The sequence below is a fragment of the Protopterus annectens genome, chromosome 1.part0, assembly GCF_019279795.1.
Source record: "Protopterus annectens isolate FY-2018-M chromosome 1.part0, PAN1.0, whole genome shotgun sequence".
NCBI lineage: Eukaryota > Metazoa > Chordata > Ceratodontiformes > Protopteridae > Protopterus > Protopterus annectens.
The window spans coordinates 1,737,008,575-1,737,022,172 of record NC_056725.1 but is presented as its reverse complement, the minus strand read 5'-3'; the positions used below and the strand labels follow the sequence as shown (position 1 = coordinate 1,737,022,172).

Below are 13,598 nucleotides of genomic sequence, written 5' to 3'. Positions count from 1 at the left end.
CACCTTCGGAAGGAAGCACTGGTACAGAACGTGATCCTATCCTTATAAAAAAATCAAATATGGGGGCTTAGAAGACTATGCTTGAATTTTTTTAAATTCTTCTAGCAGATGTAACTGCAACTAAAAAGATAGTTTTCCAGGTCAAAAATTGTAGATCACATTTAGCTGCAGGCTCAAAGGGAGAATGTACTAAGGCTTGCAGTACCAAATTTAAATCCCATGTTGGCATGGGGTCCTTATAAGGGGTTTTAGTAAAAGAGTACTTCTCAAAAAGGTCTTGAAAAGTTTACAGAAAGCCAGTGAAAAATCATGAAACCCCTGCATGAAAGTTAAGAGATTGTTGCAAGCTGAACTTAAATAGTTGATAAACTAGCACCCTCATTAAATAAACTTGCTAAAAATTCTATAACAGATTGAATTGGAGCTGAGAAGGGGTGTATCCAATTCTGCTCTGCCCAATAAACAAACTTTTTTCATTTGCTCCTCTAGACTTTCCTAGTAGAAGGTTTAAGGGATGATAAAGTATGGAACAGACAGGAGAAAACAGCACTGGTTGGTGGCTATTAAGGGAATTGGTGAAACCATGCTGCTTGCTTGAGATTTGAGATATCCCGGTAAACAATGCCTGTCTGGTGAGACAGGAAGTCTGGAACTGGATCAAGAATCCAAGGTGGATATAGTAGATGAGGCCACAGGAATGGAAACCATATCTGCAGAGGCCAATAAGGCGCAAGGAGGATGACTTTACACTTCAACCTGGCTTCTTTCTTAAGGAACTTGGGAATTGGGGAAGTCGGCAGATAAGCATACAGAAGACTGGGAGAGCCAATCGGGGAGTAGAGCATCCCCCTTGGCAATTCCCCTGGTGGTGGTGGTTGGGGAGGGGAGGGTTAGGGCAAAGAAGCTACTGCACTTGTTTAAGGTAGATGCAAAAAGATCACAGCGAGGCTAGATCCACTGACTGAAAATCATTTCTATCACTTTGTTGTTGAGAGACCACTCATGAGGTAGTAAGATGGACCTGCTCTGTTTGTTTGCGATCACGTTGGACTTTCCCAGAATGTGTGTTGCTATTAGAAAGTGGATGGTAGATATCATCCATTGCCACACTCGGAGCTTCTCGACATGGGGGGGGGGGGGTAAGATCTGGTTCCCCCTTGTCTGTTGATGTACCAAACTACTAACATGTCCATCTTGACTGCAACTGACCTAAGAGGGAGAGTCTTGGAATGCCTGTAGTGCCAAAAGCACCGCTCTCATCCCCAGAACGCCGATATGCAAGTTGGTCTCTTCAGGGGACCAAGTGCCTTGGACTGTTTTTCCCAAGAAATATCCCCCAACCCAATCTGGGAAGCATCTGTGGTCACTATGGCCCTGGGCTGAGGAAGGATGACCTTGTAACAGCTGTTGTGGCTGCATCCAGCAGGAAAGGTGTAATTTGCATACCCGAGTTATTCTTATCTTCAGTGACATGGGATGAGAAAGCATTGGCCATTGTGTCGCTAGCATCCACTGCAGAATTCCCATGTGGAACCTTGCTAACGGGACTAAAATTATTGCTTCTGGCACTGAACCCAGGGCTTGCAGAATCAACCGTGCTGAAATTCTGGTGCTGCAAATTATCTTCCAGACCTGCATCCTTGCTGTTTGCACTCTTGATAGCGGAAGAGTAGCTACCACAGATACTGTGTTGAATACTGCTCCTATGAATCCTAACGTTTGGACTGGTTGTGAATGAGCCCTGTAATTTATGGTTACTCCGAGATGTGAACAGTCCTGTAACACCTGATCCAGAGCTTCTAGCAGTCAATGCCTAGTTGGGGCAGTAATGAGCTAGTCATTTAAATATGGAAACACCTGGAATCCTTGCAGTCTCAAGTGAGCTGATATCACTGTCATACACTTGGTGAACACCCTGGGGGCTGTGGTGAGGCCAAAGGGCAGTGTTCTGAACTGACAGTGACATCTCCCAGCTGGAAGTGTAAGCACCCTCTGGATCGTCTGTTCATCTTTATATTACAGTACGCATCCTGAAGATGTAATCAAGCCCATCCAGACGTCCTTGGCCAGAAAGGGCAGGAATGGACTGAACCGTGACCATCCAAAATTGTGAGCATCAAATTGACTTGCTCAATACACTGAGATCCAAAATTGGTCTACAGTCTCCTGTTTTCTTTTGCACTAAAATTAATCTTGAGTAAGTTCCGAACTCCATCTGGTCTGGTGGGAACTCTTGGATGACTTTTTCTAGCAGCGTTTGTATTTCTAGTGTTGCTGCTTTCTTCTGATTGGGTGGGATATTGGGAAATTTTCTTGATAATTAAGGAGGTAGGGAAAAGGTAATTGCATAACCTCTGGAAATAATTCTCTGCATCCAGCTGTCTTTTGTCCACTCTTGCCAGGTGCAGAGACAAGCGATTCGACTGTCTCCACAGGTAGGCAATCGGGCCTCTCTTCAGGAGTGGTGAAAAGTGCCTCTAATAAAAAGAATCCCTAGACCCCTGTTTTTTCAGGCCTCCTCTGCCATGGAGGCGCCACGTTCCATTATCGCTCCCCCCACCTCTGGGGGGGACGGGACTATGAGATTTTTCTGAACCATATTTTTCGACCTCCCTATTGATTCCTGGAAAAGGCCCTTTAAGGGGATGACAAATGCACGCCCACTGCAGACAGGGTCTTTCCGTCTTTTTCACACCTGGACAGTATGTTCTTTACTGTGTAGCCAAACAAAGAAGTGTCTTCAAAAGGAGCACTGACGAGCGATGACCTGAAGGGCTCCACAAAATCACAGGTGGATCCAGGCATGCCTCCTGATGGAAATGCCTGAACCTACAGCCCTTGACGCGTTGCAGCATGTGAGATGAGCCTTATGGATGAATTAGATACAGCCTGTAGGATAGCCAACTGGGAAACTACTGAAGATTGAGCCTCAGCAGTTTTGGTACCAGAGAGAGATTTCAATAGCTCTTTAATCAAATCTCTCTGAAGTCTCGTAAAATGTGCTAAATTGTTCAGCGATCTGACTGCAAAAGTTGCTGAAGCATAAACATGCTTCCCAAATTTGTCTATCGACTTAGACTCTCTATTAAGGGGATGGACAGTGGAACTCTGTTTTGCACATTCCTTTTTTTGCAGCTGCCATGATCATGGCATCTACTGGCACCCATTTACTCCAATATTCCCTGCCTACTTGTGGAGCCAGAATCCAAGCTGATCTTATGGGGATTGGCTCAACTGCATCAGGATCCTTCCACTCCTGCCTAGAAATCAAATCAATGAGCGCATTGGCTGGCGGAGTAAGTAACCCAGATGGTAGACGTGCCAGTCCCAAAAGCTTCCAGAATTTCTGATTCCTCTGGAGTAGGGTCTTCAGAAGACCAGCCACCCTTTTGCTTAAGGACATCAAAAAGGTTTCCAAATGAGATGTCATCAGGTAGTGATTTTGGGGACCCCTCCCCCTTCATCGAAATCAGTACCCTCAGTGACCAACTCTTGAGAGTCCAAGTGCCTCCTTTTGCACTTCCTCTTCTTAGGGATTTCCTCGGTGGGGTGATCCAGTGAAGTATCAGAAGAGATTAAGATACCCTGCTGGGTAGTCTTGAAGCTCTGGGCTGGCTGTCCCAGCTGGAAAGGATGTTGGGGATCACAGTGCAAAGTCACCTGAAAAGTAGATGGTGGATTGAAGGGGGGGAAGACATCTGACCTGCCGGAGCACAGAACACATACTTCACAACCTCAAAGGCAGATCACTCCTGGGAGAAGGAAGACAGCGGGGCGTCACCTCCCTCCGCCCCATGAACAATCCACTTGAGGAAGTGATGGCTCTGAAAACCTCTGAGGCAACTTCATCCTTCTGGATCTCACAGGGACACTTCAGTTCATTGAGTCATCTGGTTCTGAAGTTGAAGCCGGTGCACTTAGAGCCATAATCAGATCCTGACCAGATAGACCCACAATGCTTGGATCAGAGGACTCTAAAACCACAGGTTGGATTACAGAAGGAGTTGTAACTGGTGGAGCAGCAGATGATTGGACTTTCTGACCCAAAGTGGTAGGAACTATGAGAACTCCTCTCTGAAACTGATCCATGAAGAATTTCCTTATCATCCTCTCCACATCTGCGTCTGTGGACTCCTGGAGGAATGAGAAGACACCAGGGAAGTTGAAGTGTCTCTCTTTAAAAAGGGAGAGGGCACTCTGAATGGAACTGGATCCGGACTTGGAGAGTAAGTTGTCCTCTCTAAAGATTTTGGATCTGTAAGCAATTTCAGATCCAGCTTCTCTTTTTTAATTCCTAGTCTCCGATAAAGAGGAGACTGGAGACTCTAAGGACTAAGACCACTTGGTAGGGTCTCTAGATTTGTGCTTGGGGGATTGAACCCCAGCAATGGCTTCAGAAAATGAAGATGACAGTAATACTTTTAAAATCAACTTATTCTTCCTGTCCACCAGAGCTCAGGCTGAACCTATGACAGATACTACAGTCCTGTTTTAAGCTGTCCAGACCCAAGCAATATACACAGAGATTGTGGGCATCTGAATAAGGCAACTTATGTCCACACTTCTCACATTTTTTATATCCTGTAGGACCTCTCTCAGACATTTTCTCAAGGAAAAGTTGTCGTAACCAGAACAAAGAGAAACTTAACCTTTTTTTTTTTTTTTTCCAAGTAGAAAGACGAGGAAAGGTAAATTCCCAAGATGGTAATAAACAGCTACAAAAAACAATTAGAGAGAGACAAGAATACCAACCATGGTAATTAAAGAATAATACACTAAAGTTTAGAAAGGGTAAAAGTGAAGGAAAGCTTGGCCTACCAATGACGGTAGGAAGGTTTACACTGAAAGCGTAAGGAAACTGACAGAAGAAATGATGAATTAAAGCTAAAGATTAAAGAAATAGTCGTTTATAAGAAGTTTTTATAAAAAGTATGAAAAAGGAACAGATCTCCCAGTGAAGACTCAAGAGCTGGAGGTGACCACGTCTAGATGCTAAAGTAGCAAATGAGATTGGAGACGTGGTGCGTTATGGGTAGGGAAGGAACTCAAAAGTTTGATAAAGGCCATGAGCTAGGTCAACAGCAGTGTCAGATCCGGGGATTGGATCCAATCCAATTAGTTGGGGAATGACTGAAAATTGATATCAGATCCATATGCAGCAAGGTGTTCCAGGATGGAGCCATCAGAGAGAAAAATATAAAACAAAAACAGAGGGCTGGAGAAAGAGAGAGAGAGAGGAAGGCAAGTACAATACAAAACCATGGATGGAAACAAAGCTCTTCTGGGAGAATATGCAACACAGAGAGGGAGATGTAATGCAGGAAGAGAAAGAAAGGAAAGTAGGTATACTACAGAGACAGGGAGGAAGGTTCTACTCCACATCCATACCTGAAATGCTATGGACCACTAACAGGGGAAGAGAGGTGTACCACCAAATGCATGAAATGGAGATGCACTTTATCCATTCCTAGTCCTGTAGTACACCAGACACAGCAAGATACATTATTCATACAATCATTCAGACTGAAGGTGGTGTACAAAGAAGCTTCACATGCAGGCATAGAGGAAGGAAAGATGTGCTACAACATGCAAGAAAGAAGGTGATGTAATACACAAAAACAAGGAGGGAAAAGACGTTCACCACAGAGCAACATACATCAGGTATAGCACAAATGCAGAAGGACAGCACAGTGTGCAGGCACTGGTGAGGGAGATGCTACAAAGCTTAGAGACTAAGTTATAACAAGTCCATGGTTTCATTTGTGAAATCTCTAGGCAGTAGAGGAAGGCTATGTGAGACAGGAAAGGAGAAGCTTCACACAGTTAGTGCAAGGTTTTTAAGCAACAACTACACTGCAAATACCTGTGGATACTAGGTGACCTACAGCAGGGGAGGGACTGCAGGACTAACACAACAGGTTAATTAGGCAGGCAACATGTTCTCACAGACAAGTGGGACACTCAAGCAGTTACTGGGCCTCTGCCCGCTTTCAGTGGAAGATGGGATAGTGGGATGAACTCTTAGTCCTACAATACATTGGGCCTGGATCTCAACCAAGACGTTCTCACCCAGAAATGAAAAAATTTGGCAAACAGGTACTTGAGGGATACCCCAGCTACCACAAGTTCAGAGGCTAAGAAAAAAAACCCTTCACCTCCACTTTCAAAGCAGTTAAATGTGGAACACAGTAATGCGTGCCAGTAGAAAGGGTAAGTAAAACACTGGGATCAGCAAATTTTAAGTCAGTATTTTATAACATAAGAAACATGTAATGTAAAAGACTAGCTGGAATACTTATGAGATTACATATCATTCCCAACAGCACAAACTTAGCATCTCCTTGTAGAAAAAAACAGTATAGTGCAGCACAGCTTCCAATGCATAATGGGGAATGAAGCATTAATTTTGTCCCTAATCAGTGTGAATGTTTATATAACTTCCTGGATCACTATGAATGAATGTACAACTTCCTGACTAGTCACACCTTTAGACCAATAACTGACCTGAAAAGGCTGAAACTGAAAAGTTTACCCTTTTCTTCCAGACAGCACAACAAAGTATATGGGGTTTGGTTATATTTAAACTAAAGTTAAGAGGCACAAGTTCCATGTAAAAGGCAAATATGTAGGTGTGTTTGTTTCTGGAAGGAATCCCTGTAGAGCAGTGATGGCGAACCTTTTGGGCTGTCTGTCAAAAATTCGGAAAATGCCTATCGTGACTCTCCTGGTGTGTCACCCCCCCCCAAGCAAAAGAGAAACAATTATTTACATATTCATTCATTTACAAAAATACAGTCCAATCATGTGTGTTGCTATCTATTATAAAAGTAAAAGAAAAATCAGTGACTTACAATAGGAAAATTATATGCTCATTGATAATTGGGCTTAAAACTGTACACTAAAAAATTACCCTACTTTTAATAGCAATTTTGAATTAAACTAAAAAATATAGAATATAATGCATTTGAATTATCAATTAATGACTTTTTTTGTTGCAGAGTTTTAATAGACAAGTGCAGGTTCACATATTTCTTGTATTTTTGGTCATTCAGTTTCTTTGGTAATTTGGGTGTTGGTGAACGCTGGTCTGCCACCCAAAATGTCATGGCATGTTACCTTTGACATGCGTGTCATAGGTTCACCATCGCTGCTGTAGAGCAACACTGGCGATGCTGATCTAATTTGTTTTGTTGAGGAATATTATTCAGAAAAATCTCAGAATTTTTTTCCAAAATCTACTTCTTGTGAGACCAAAGGCTACTGCTTAAATTGAAGGAATCATAAAATATTCCACTACAAATGAATACTACAGGTAAATTAAACATGTCCTTGAGACATAAATGTTTAGACTGTTATATGCAGAGTCCTCAAAGGTAAACAAATCTGGGGTTAGTCATTACAATACACTCCATTTTACAGTGAAGCATGTGCCTGGTAGAAGAATGTCTACAGTTGACGTACAAGGCACTTTACTATTCTTAGAGATGTCACATCTATATTTTATTTACTCCATGCTAAAATTGATCATTTAGCTTCCTAGTGCAAAACACAGGTGAATAGTCAGCAGTAAATCCACACTCAAGTAGTTACTACAGAGAACAATCACAAAGACAATAACCTCAAACACTGTAAATTCTTACACAAGCCTGGTGTAATTAACTGTTTAAAGATAATCAGCTTGCAATTATTAAAAATTGCATGCAAATGAATTTACTTCAAGGAAAGCAAAGCATTTCTCCACATTAACTTATGCAGAATGACCACTTAGATGCTACTCACAGTTCATTTGTACAGCCACTTGGTTTTTCCATACGATGACCCTCCTTCAGGAGTTTAAACAGCTCTTCCACTGGAACGCCAGGGTAGGGAGAGCCACCAAGTGTGAAGATCTCCCAAAGCAACACCCCAAAGGACCACCTGCAAACAAGATCAGCAGGACTTCAGATTTTTTATATGACTAATTCTAACTAGCTCAGTGAATTATTAATCCATAGCTTCAGAATGACAAGATTTCACCTACAGACTGGGACAGAGAAATTACAGAATAAACCACTTATTCACAGTCTCTGCAGCACACTGTAAACAATTCTAATATTCATATGTGCAACATATAAACAACCGCTTCAATGAGAGCAGTTATATCAAACTCATCAGGCTAAGCTTAAGCTGAACAAAAGTTGCTTGGGCTGAAGTGCTGCAGTGGCAAAGAGAAACAGTTGTGGGAATAACTCACTGTAACAGACATTCAAGCAAGAAAAGTATAATTCCTGACTGAAGGAATTGGGCAAAAGCAGATGTCCAACTGGCTTTATAAAGGTTTTAGTACAAGTATGCCAGAGAAAGAAACATTTGGCATGAGCAATCTTCTAGTCTTTTTTCTGCCAGTGAAAGGACAGGGATATGCCCTGTGGAGGAAATTGCCATCATTCATTACTCATGTGACTGGGAGAATACCCCTTGCAGGCCCTAACCCTTTAGGTGAGATGGATATGTACAGGAAGAAATCCTGTAAAAAGAATACTGGTACAGGAAGAAATCTTCTACCTCCACTTCCTTACCCCTACACCCCAGCCACTTCATAAAGATAATCTCTTGCTGGACACAGCGGCCTATAGGGGCAAGCAGGTGGGAACTAGTACAAGAGTTCCAACTTGGACATCTACTGTATCATGAGTTGTTCACACAACTGCACTATGTTCTAAGTAAGGACTCTTGCACTAGAATTTCTGATGAGTGGGAAGCCACTCAAAGTAGTACCCATACTGGAGAGAACTGAGGCAGCTCCATTAACTTTTTCAGTTAAATAATCCCCTTGAGGACAGTGGTTCCAAACCCTGCGTTGCTTTTGGAATGAATGCCCAGTTTACAATGCTTGGTGAAAGTATGGCTGGAGGACCAATGGCTTTTTCCATACAGGCCTTCAGCAGAAACATCTAAAATGCTACTGACAGACTGATCTTCTGGAGTGCACTGCAACTTTCCACTGCACGATCATGTCATTTTTCATACCAGCATAGGATACAGTTTACTAGCCATTTAAAAACAGCCGGTTTTGTCAACAGACTTTTTCCCTGTTTCAGGAAGGCCAAACATTGCTGTTCAGTCAGCCTAAAGTCCCCCTATCCAGGCAGTTATTTCAGTTGCCTGTATACATTCAGTAAATGCAAAATTGTTTCCCTGAAGTCTGCAGACAGAAACTCGTAGCTGTACAGTCCAATTTAGAGAGAATTCCAAGGCCAACTCCGGCACAAGTGATGGCTTTGTCATTAGTCTGACCCTATTCTTATGGAACAACATGAACAGCTCCTTACACACCAGGATCTGTACACAAGGAACAAATTGAACCAATGTGACAGCTACCAGAAGGACAATCTTCCAAGATAAATAGATCAATGAGACAGAAGCTGCTGGCTAAAAGGTATCCAATGTCAACTTTTCCATAACAAAGTTAAAAGTCTAATTGGGGTACAGAAGTCTTCAAGGTGGAAAGAGATGAATGACTCCTCACTAAGATAAAAGGCTAATGAATACACAGTGGGAGGCAAACAAAGGTGGCTACTACACCTACTTTGGTTGAATATGACAGCCATATTACAAACAGATTATCTAGTATAAAATCACCAGAAGTAATCCTGCCAGGAAGAGGTCCTGGACCTTCTTTTAGCATCACAAGAATAATAATCTTCAGACGAGACTTCTTTATCTTTCCTGACATTCCTTAATAGTCTCAAAGTGCATCCTCAGCAGGTATGTGAAAGCCAGATCATCCAAGCAGTCAGCCTGATTGTATCAAAGAGGTGATCTGTGTGTCAGCAGGTAGCATGGCCCTTCCCTTGCTTTTATACACTACCACAGAGAACTAGTGCTGACTGAGCCAGCAATATCCCACTAGAATCATTCAAGGCCACTCCTGCTTCACTTTCTGCAATGCCCTTGGGTATGAGAAGCATCTATCAGCATGCATAAAGAAAAAAGTATTCTACTGCCACAAGCAGCTACAAAAAATCTCATGAAGTATTAAGGGAAGCTGGCGGATGTAACCAAATCTAGGTCTGGCACACACACCTTTTTAGGCTTCTAAATGCTGACTTGTTTAGGTGCCACCTGTGGTTGCCTTTCAATGTTCAACTCAGATGATCTGCAATCTGAAATAACTCTGCTGAAATGCAGATAACACTGTTAATCTGCATACAGGATAGGTGTGTGTGCCCCCCCCCCTCATGTTTTTCTATCATACTATATTACTGCAGTGCTATCCACAAGTCAGTGGGATCACTCCAGGTCACCGAAAAGAAACTGAGGTTCTGGATGACTGCTATCACCTCCTTGATGTTGACAAGGAGATTTTCTTTGGTCTGGGTCCACCTCTTCTGAATCCTAAGTTTGCCTGAGTGGGCCCCCAAACTGTCAGAGGTATAGCGGAGTCTATAGGACTCTGGTTATGCTAAGGAAAGACGTGTGGGCATGCCACCATTCTTCCTCAGCTGTGTGGTCCCCCAGTAAACTCCTCGTGGATATGCAGGAAGACCATTTTGTTTTTGTGCAGTGGAAGTTAGTGTAGTTCTCAATACGCTCTTTTAGATACCACTGGACCCATGTATGTGAAGTGTTGCTAGGGTACAATCAGAATGACTGAGACCAAAAACTCCATTGGGATCAAGCTGGATTTGAGAATGTAAAAAAAAAAACACACACACACAAGGTGGTCAAAGGTGAATTTTATCTTCACCTGCAAATATTCCTCTGCTTGAGGTTGCAGTAAGCTATCATCCAGATGAAGGTACATGTGCACTCCTCACTTTCTCAGATGTGCCAAGTGCTTTGTAAATCCCCCTGGGAGCAGTAGAGTGCACAATGGGCAGGGAAGGTGCATTGGAAATGACGTTTCACCACTTTCAGCCTGAGAAATCTTTTGCGCTACTTAAACATGAAGACGGGTGTTAATTCTAGGATAACCATGACAGCAGTGGGCATGTGTAAGGGCAGGAGGGGCTACACAGTGAGTATTTAAAATCTGGGAATTTTTAAAACTTAATTGAACCAAGAGAGAAAGACCTGAACTAGGTCTCCAAGGTTCATCTCAATTTTTTAGAAACCAAAAAAAGTGTTGCTTAGAATCCTGGGACCACCCTGATGTCTCCTTGCTGGGAAACCTTGGCTAGCTCCACGTGGTCTTTTGAAATGGAAGGTATCCCCCCGAAGGGAGAAAAACCCCATGACTTGACAGTGTAATTGGAAGTGTTCAGAACCCAAGTATCCAAAGTGATCTTTAATTATTTGTCCCTGAAAAGGCTTAGACAGACTCAAGCAGGTAAAGGGAGAAGGTGGCAGAGGAGAGGGTAGGAAAAGAAAGCTTTGGGCTATGTCATGACAGGTCAGATATGCGCTTCTCTGGCTATTCACTGGAGACCTTTCCAGCTTACCTTTTACATTACCCTACCCACTTCTGCTTTTAAAGGCTTTTGTCTTTGTAGCTTGCTAACCACTTGTCTGGTACAGAACAAATGGCAGGGTTTCAAATGTTAATTCTGAATGGATCTCTATTATAAAGGGAGTAAAAACGTTGACTACCATTTTTCTGATCTTCGCATTTTCTTCTAACCTTTCGAACATTGGTTGGATTGGAACACCACACAGAAATGTCTTGTCAAAAGGAACATTAGGCAGTTTCTTGCTAACATGTTTTGACAGTGAATGGCTCCACAACCAAGCATGCCTTCAGATTACCAAAGACACATCTGTTGCCTCACAGGCTGCATCCACAGCACAGTATTCACACTTGAGCATGTGCTTCACCACTTTGAGTTGCGTGGTTTAGCCTCGATGTCTGCAACGTCTCACCTTTTACCTCTCTGGCTAAATCCTGTTTTAGAATATTAAATAGTATTCTATCATGTGTGTCTGGCAGTTTATTGCCCTGACAAGTGTGCCAAACATGTCATGCTTTTTTGTCAGCTCTATCCAAGGATATACCTTCCCTAAAATTATGAAAGGCACAGGGGCCAGGTACCAATTAAGACTATAACATACAGACACAATGGCAAGATAACCAGTTAGATTTGTGGATGTTTTGACACGGTTCCTGCACACTGTAGAAATGGTCAGTTTTTATGGATGGTGGTGATGGGGTTATCCAAGAAGATGCAATGAAAGCATCTCCAGACAACTCAAAGTGTGTGTGTGTGTGGGGGGGGGGGGGGGTGCCACTGCAGGTTTCAGTTCCTACAACACCAGTAAATCTAAAGTACAGTTGTGTACACTTACCACAAATGTAGATGTTAGAGTGTATTCACTGTTGAGGTCATTACATTTGGGTAATCTGCTGGTAGGTTGCCCTCATTCGGCCTGAATATCAACGTCTTGGGTCCTGCGTTAGTTGCTGTCTTCTCTTCCATGACGTCAGGTTGTCAGGGGTATAAAACATGCAGCCAACGCCATTTTCTTCAATTTTTCTTGCCCCAGAGGTCAGGTGCCCCCCAAATGGGGAGCAAAAAAAAAAAAAAAAAAATATCTCTCTCTCTCTCAATATATATATATACATACATATATATATATATATATATATATATATATATATATACACACACACACACACACACATATACACATATACATATATATATATATATATATATATATATATATATATATATATATATATATCTATATATATATATATATATATATATATATAAATAAACTGCAATACATATGTAAATGCAATTATAGCAACATAAACTTTACCTTCATCTAAAAGCAATTACACCACAAAGGCTTTAAAATATAGTGAAGGAAAGAGAAGTTCTAGAAAAAAGGGGGATGACGGGTGGGTAACCCGGACTGCAACAGTGGATACACTCGAACATCTACATTTATGGTAAGTGTACACAACTGTACTATGTTCTTCGTGTTTCACTGTTGCAGTCATTACATTTGGGTAGAAACCCAAAGCTATGGATGGGAGGCTGGAACTAAAATAGCATTAGGAGCGGCTATAAGGCCCTGCAGAACTGCAGTTGTAAAGCCTTCCCTGGACTTAAAGAAGAGAGGCAAATGACAGTGCTTTGTAAATGTATGAACAGAGCTCCAAGTAGCAGCCTCTAGAATGTCTTTGGTTGGAACTCCTCTGAGAAAAGCTGCTGAGGTAGATGCAGCCCTGGTGGAATGTAACCTGATTCCCTTGGGCACCGGTTTACCATGATGCAAGTAGTAGAAACGAATGCAGTGGCTTACCAACTTTGAAATAGTCTTCCCCTCTGATCCTGCAGCAAATGCCACCAGTAGTTGCTCAGACTTTCTTAGAGATTTGGTCCTGTTTAAAGTAGAATCTTAGTTGTCTGTGTACGTCCAAGGAATGCAGAATCCGCTCCCCCTTGTTCTGCGGATTAGGGTAAAAAGTTGGCAGGTGAATAGTTTGGTTAAGTGCCACACTGGATACCACCTTAGGCATAAAGGAAGGATTGGTCTTGAGGGACACCCTGTCCGAGTAAAATGCAATAAAAGGCTCCACAGCCATGAGGGCCTGTAGTTCTGAAACTCTTGTTGCTGAAGTGATTGCCAGAAGGAAAGCTGTTTTCCAAGATAAAACTTTATATCCG

The 13,598-nt window shown here is 42.3% G+C and overlaps 1 protein-coding gene across 2 annotated transcripts in view; it reads right to left on the bottom strand.

The window, feature by feature from the left end:
- The window catches only part of LOC122799715 (fibroblast growth factor receptor 1), a 749,414-nt gene that overhangs the window by 18,418 nt on the left and 717,398 nt on the right, over nucleotides 1-13,598 (bottom strand). For both annotated transcript variants that reach the window (XM_044068959.1, XM_044068968.1), the window contains exon 12: nucleotides 7,780-7,917. In XM_044068959.1, the coding sequence (XP_043924894.1) occupies nucleotides 7,780-7,917 (138 nt within the window). The remainder of the gene's footprint in view (nucleotides 1-7,779; nucleotides 7,918-13,598) is intronic.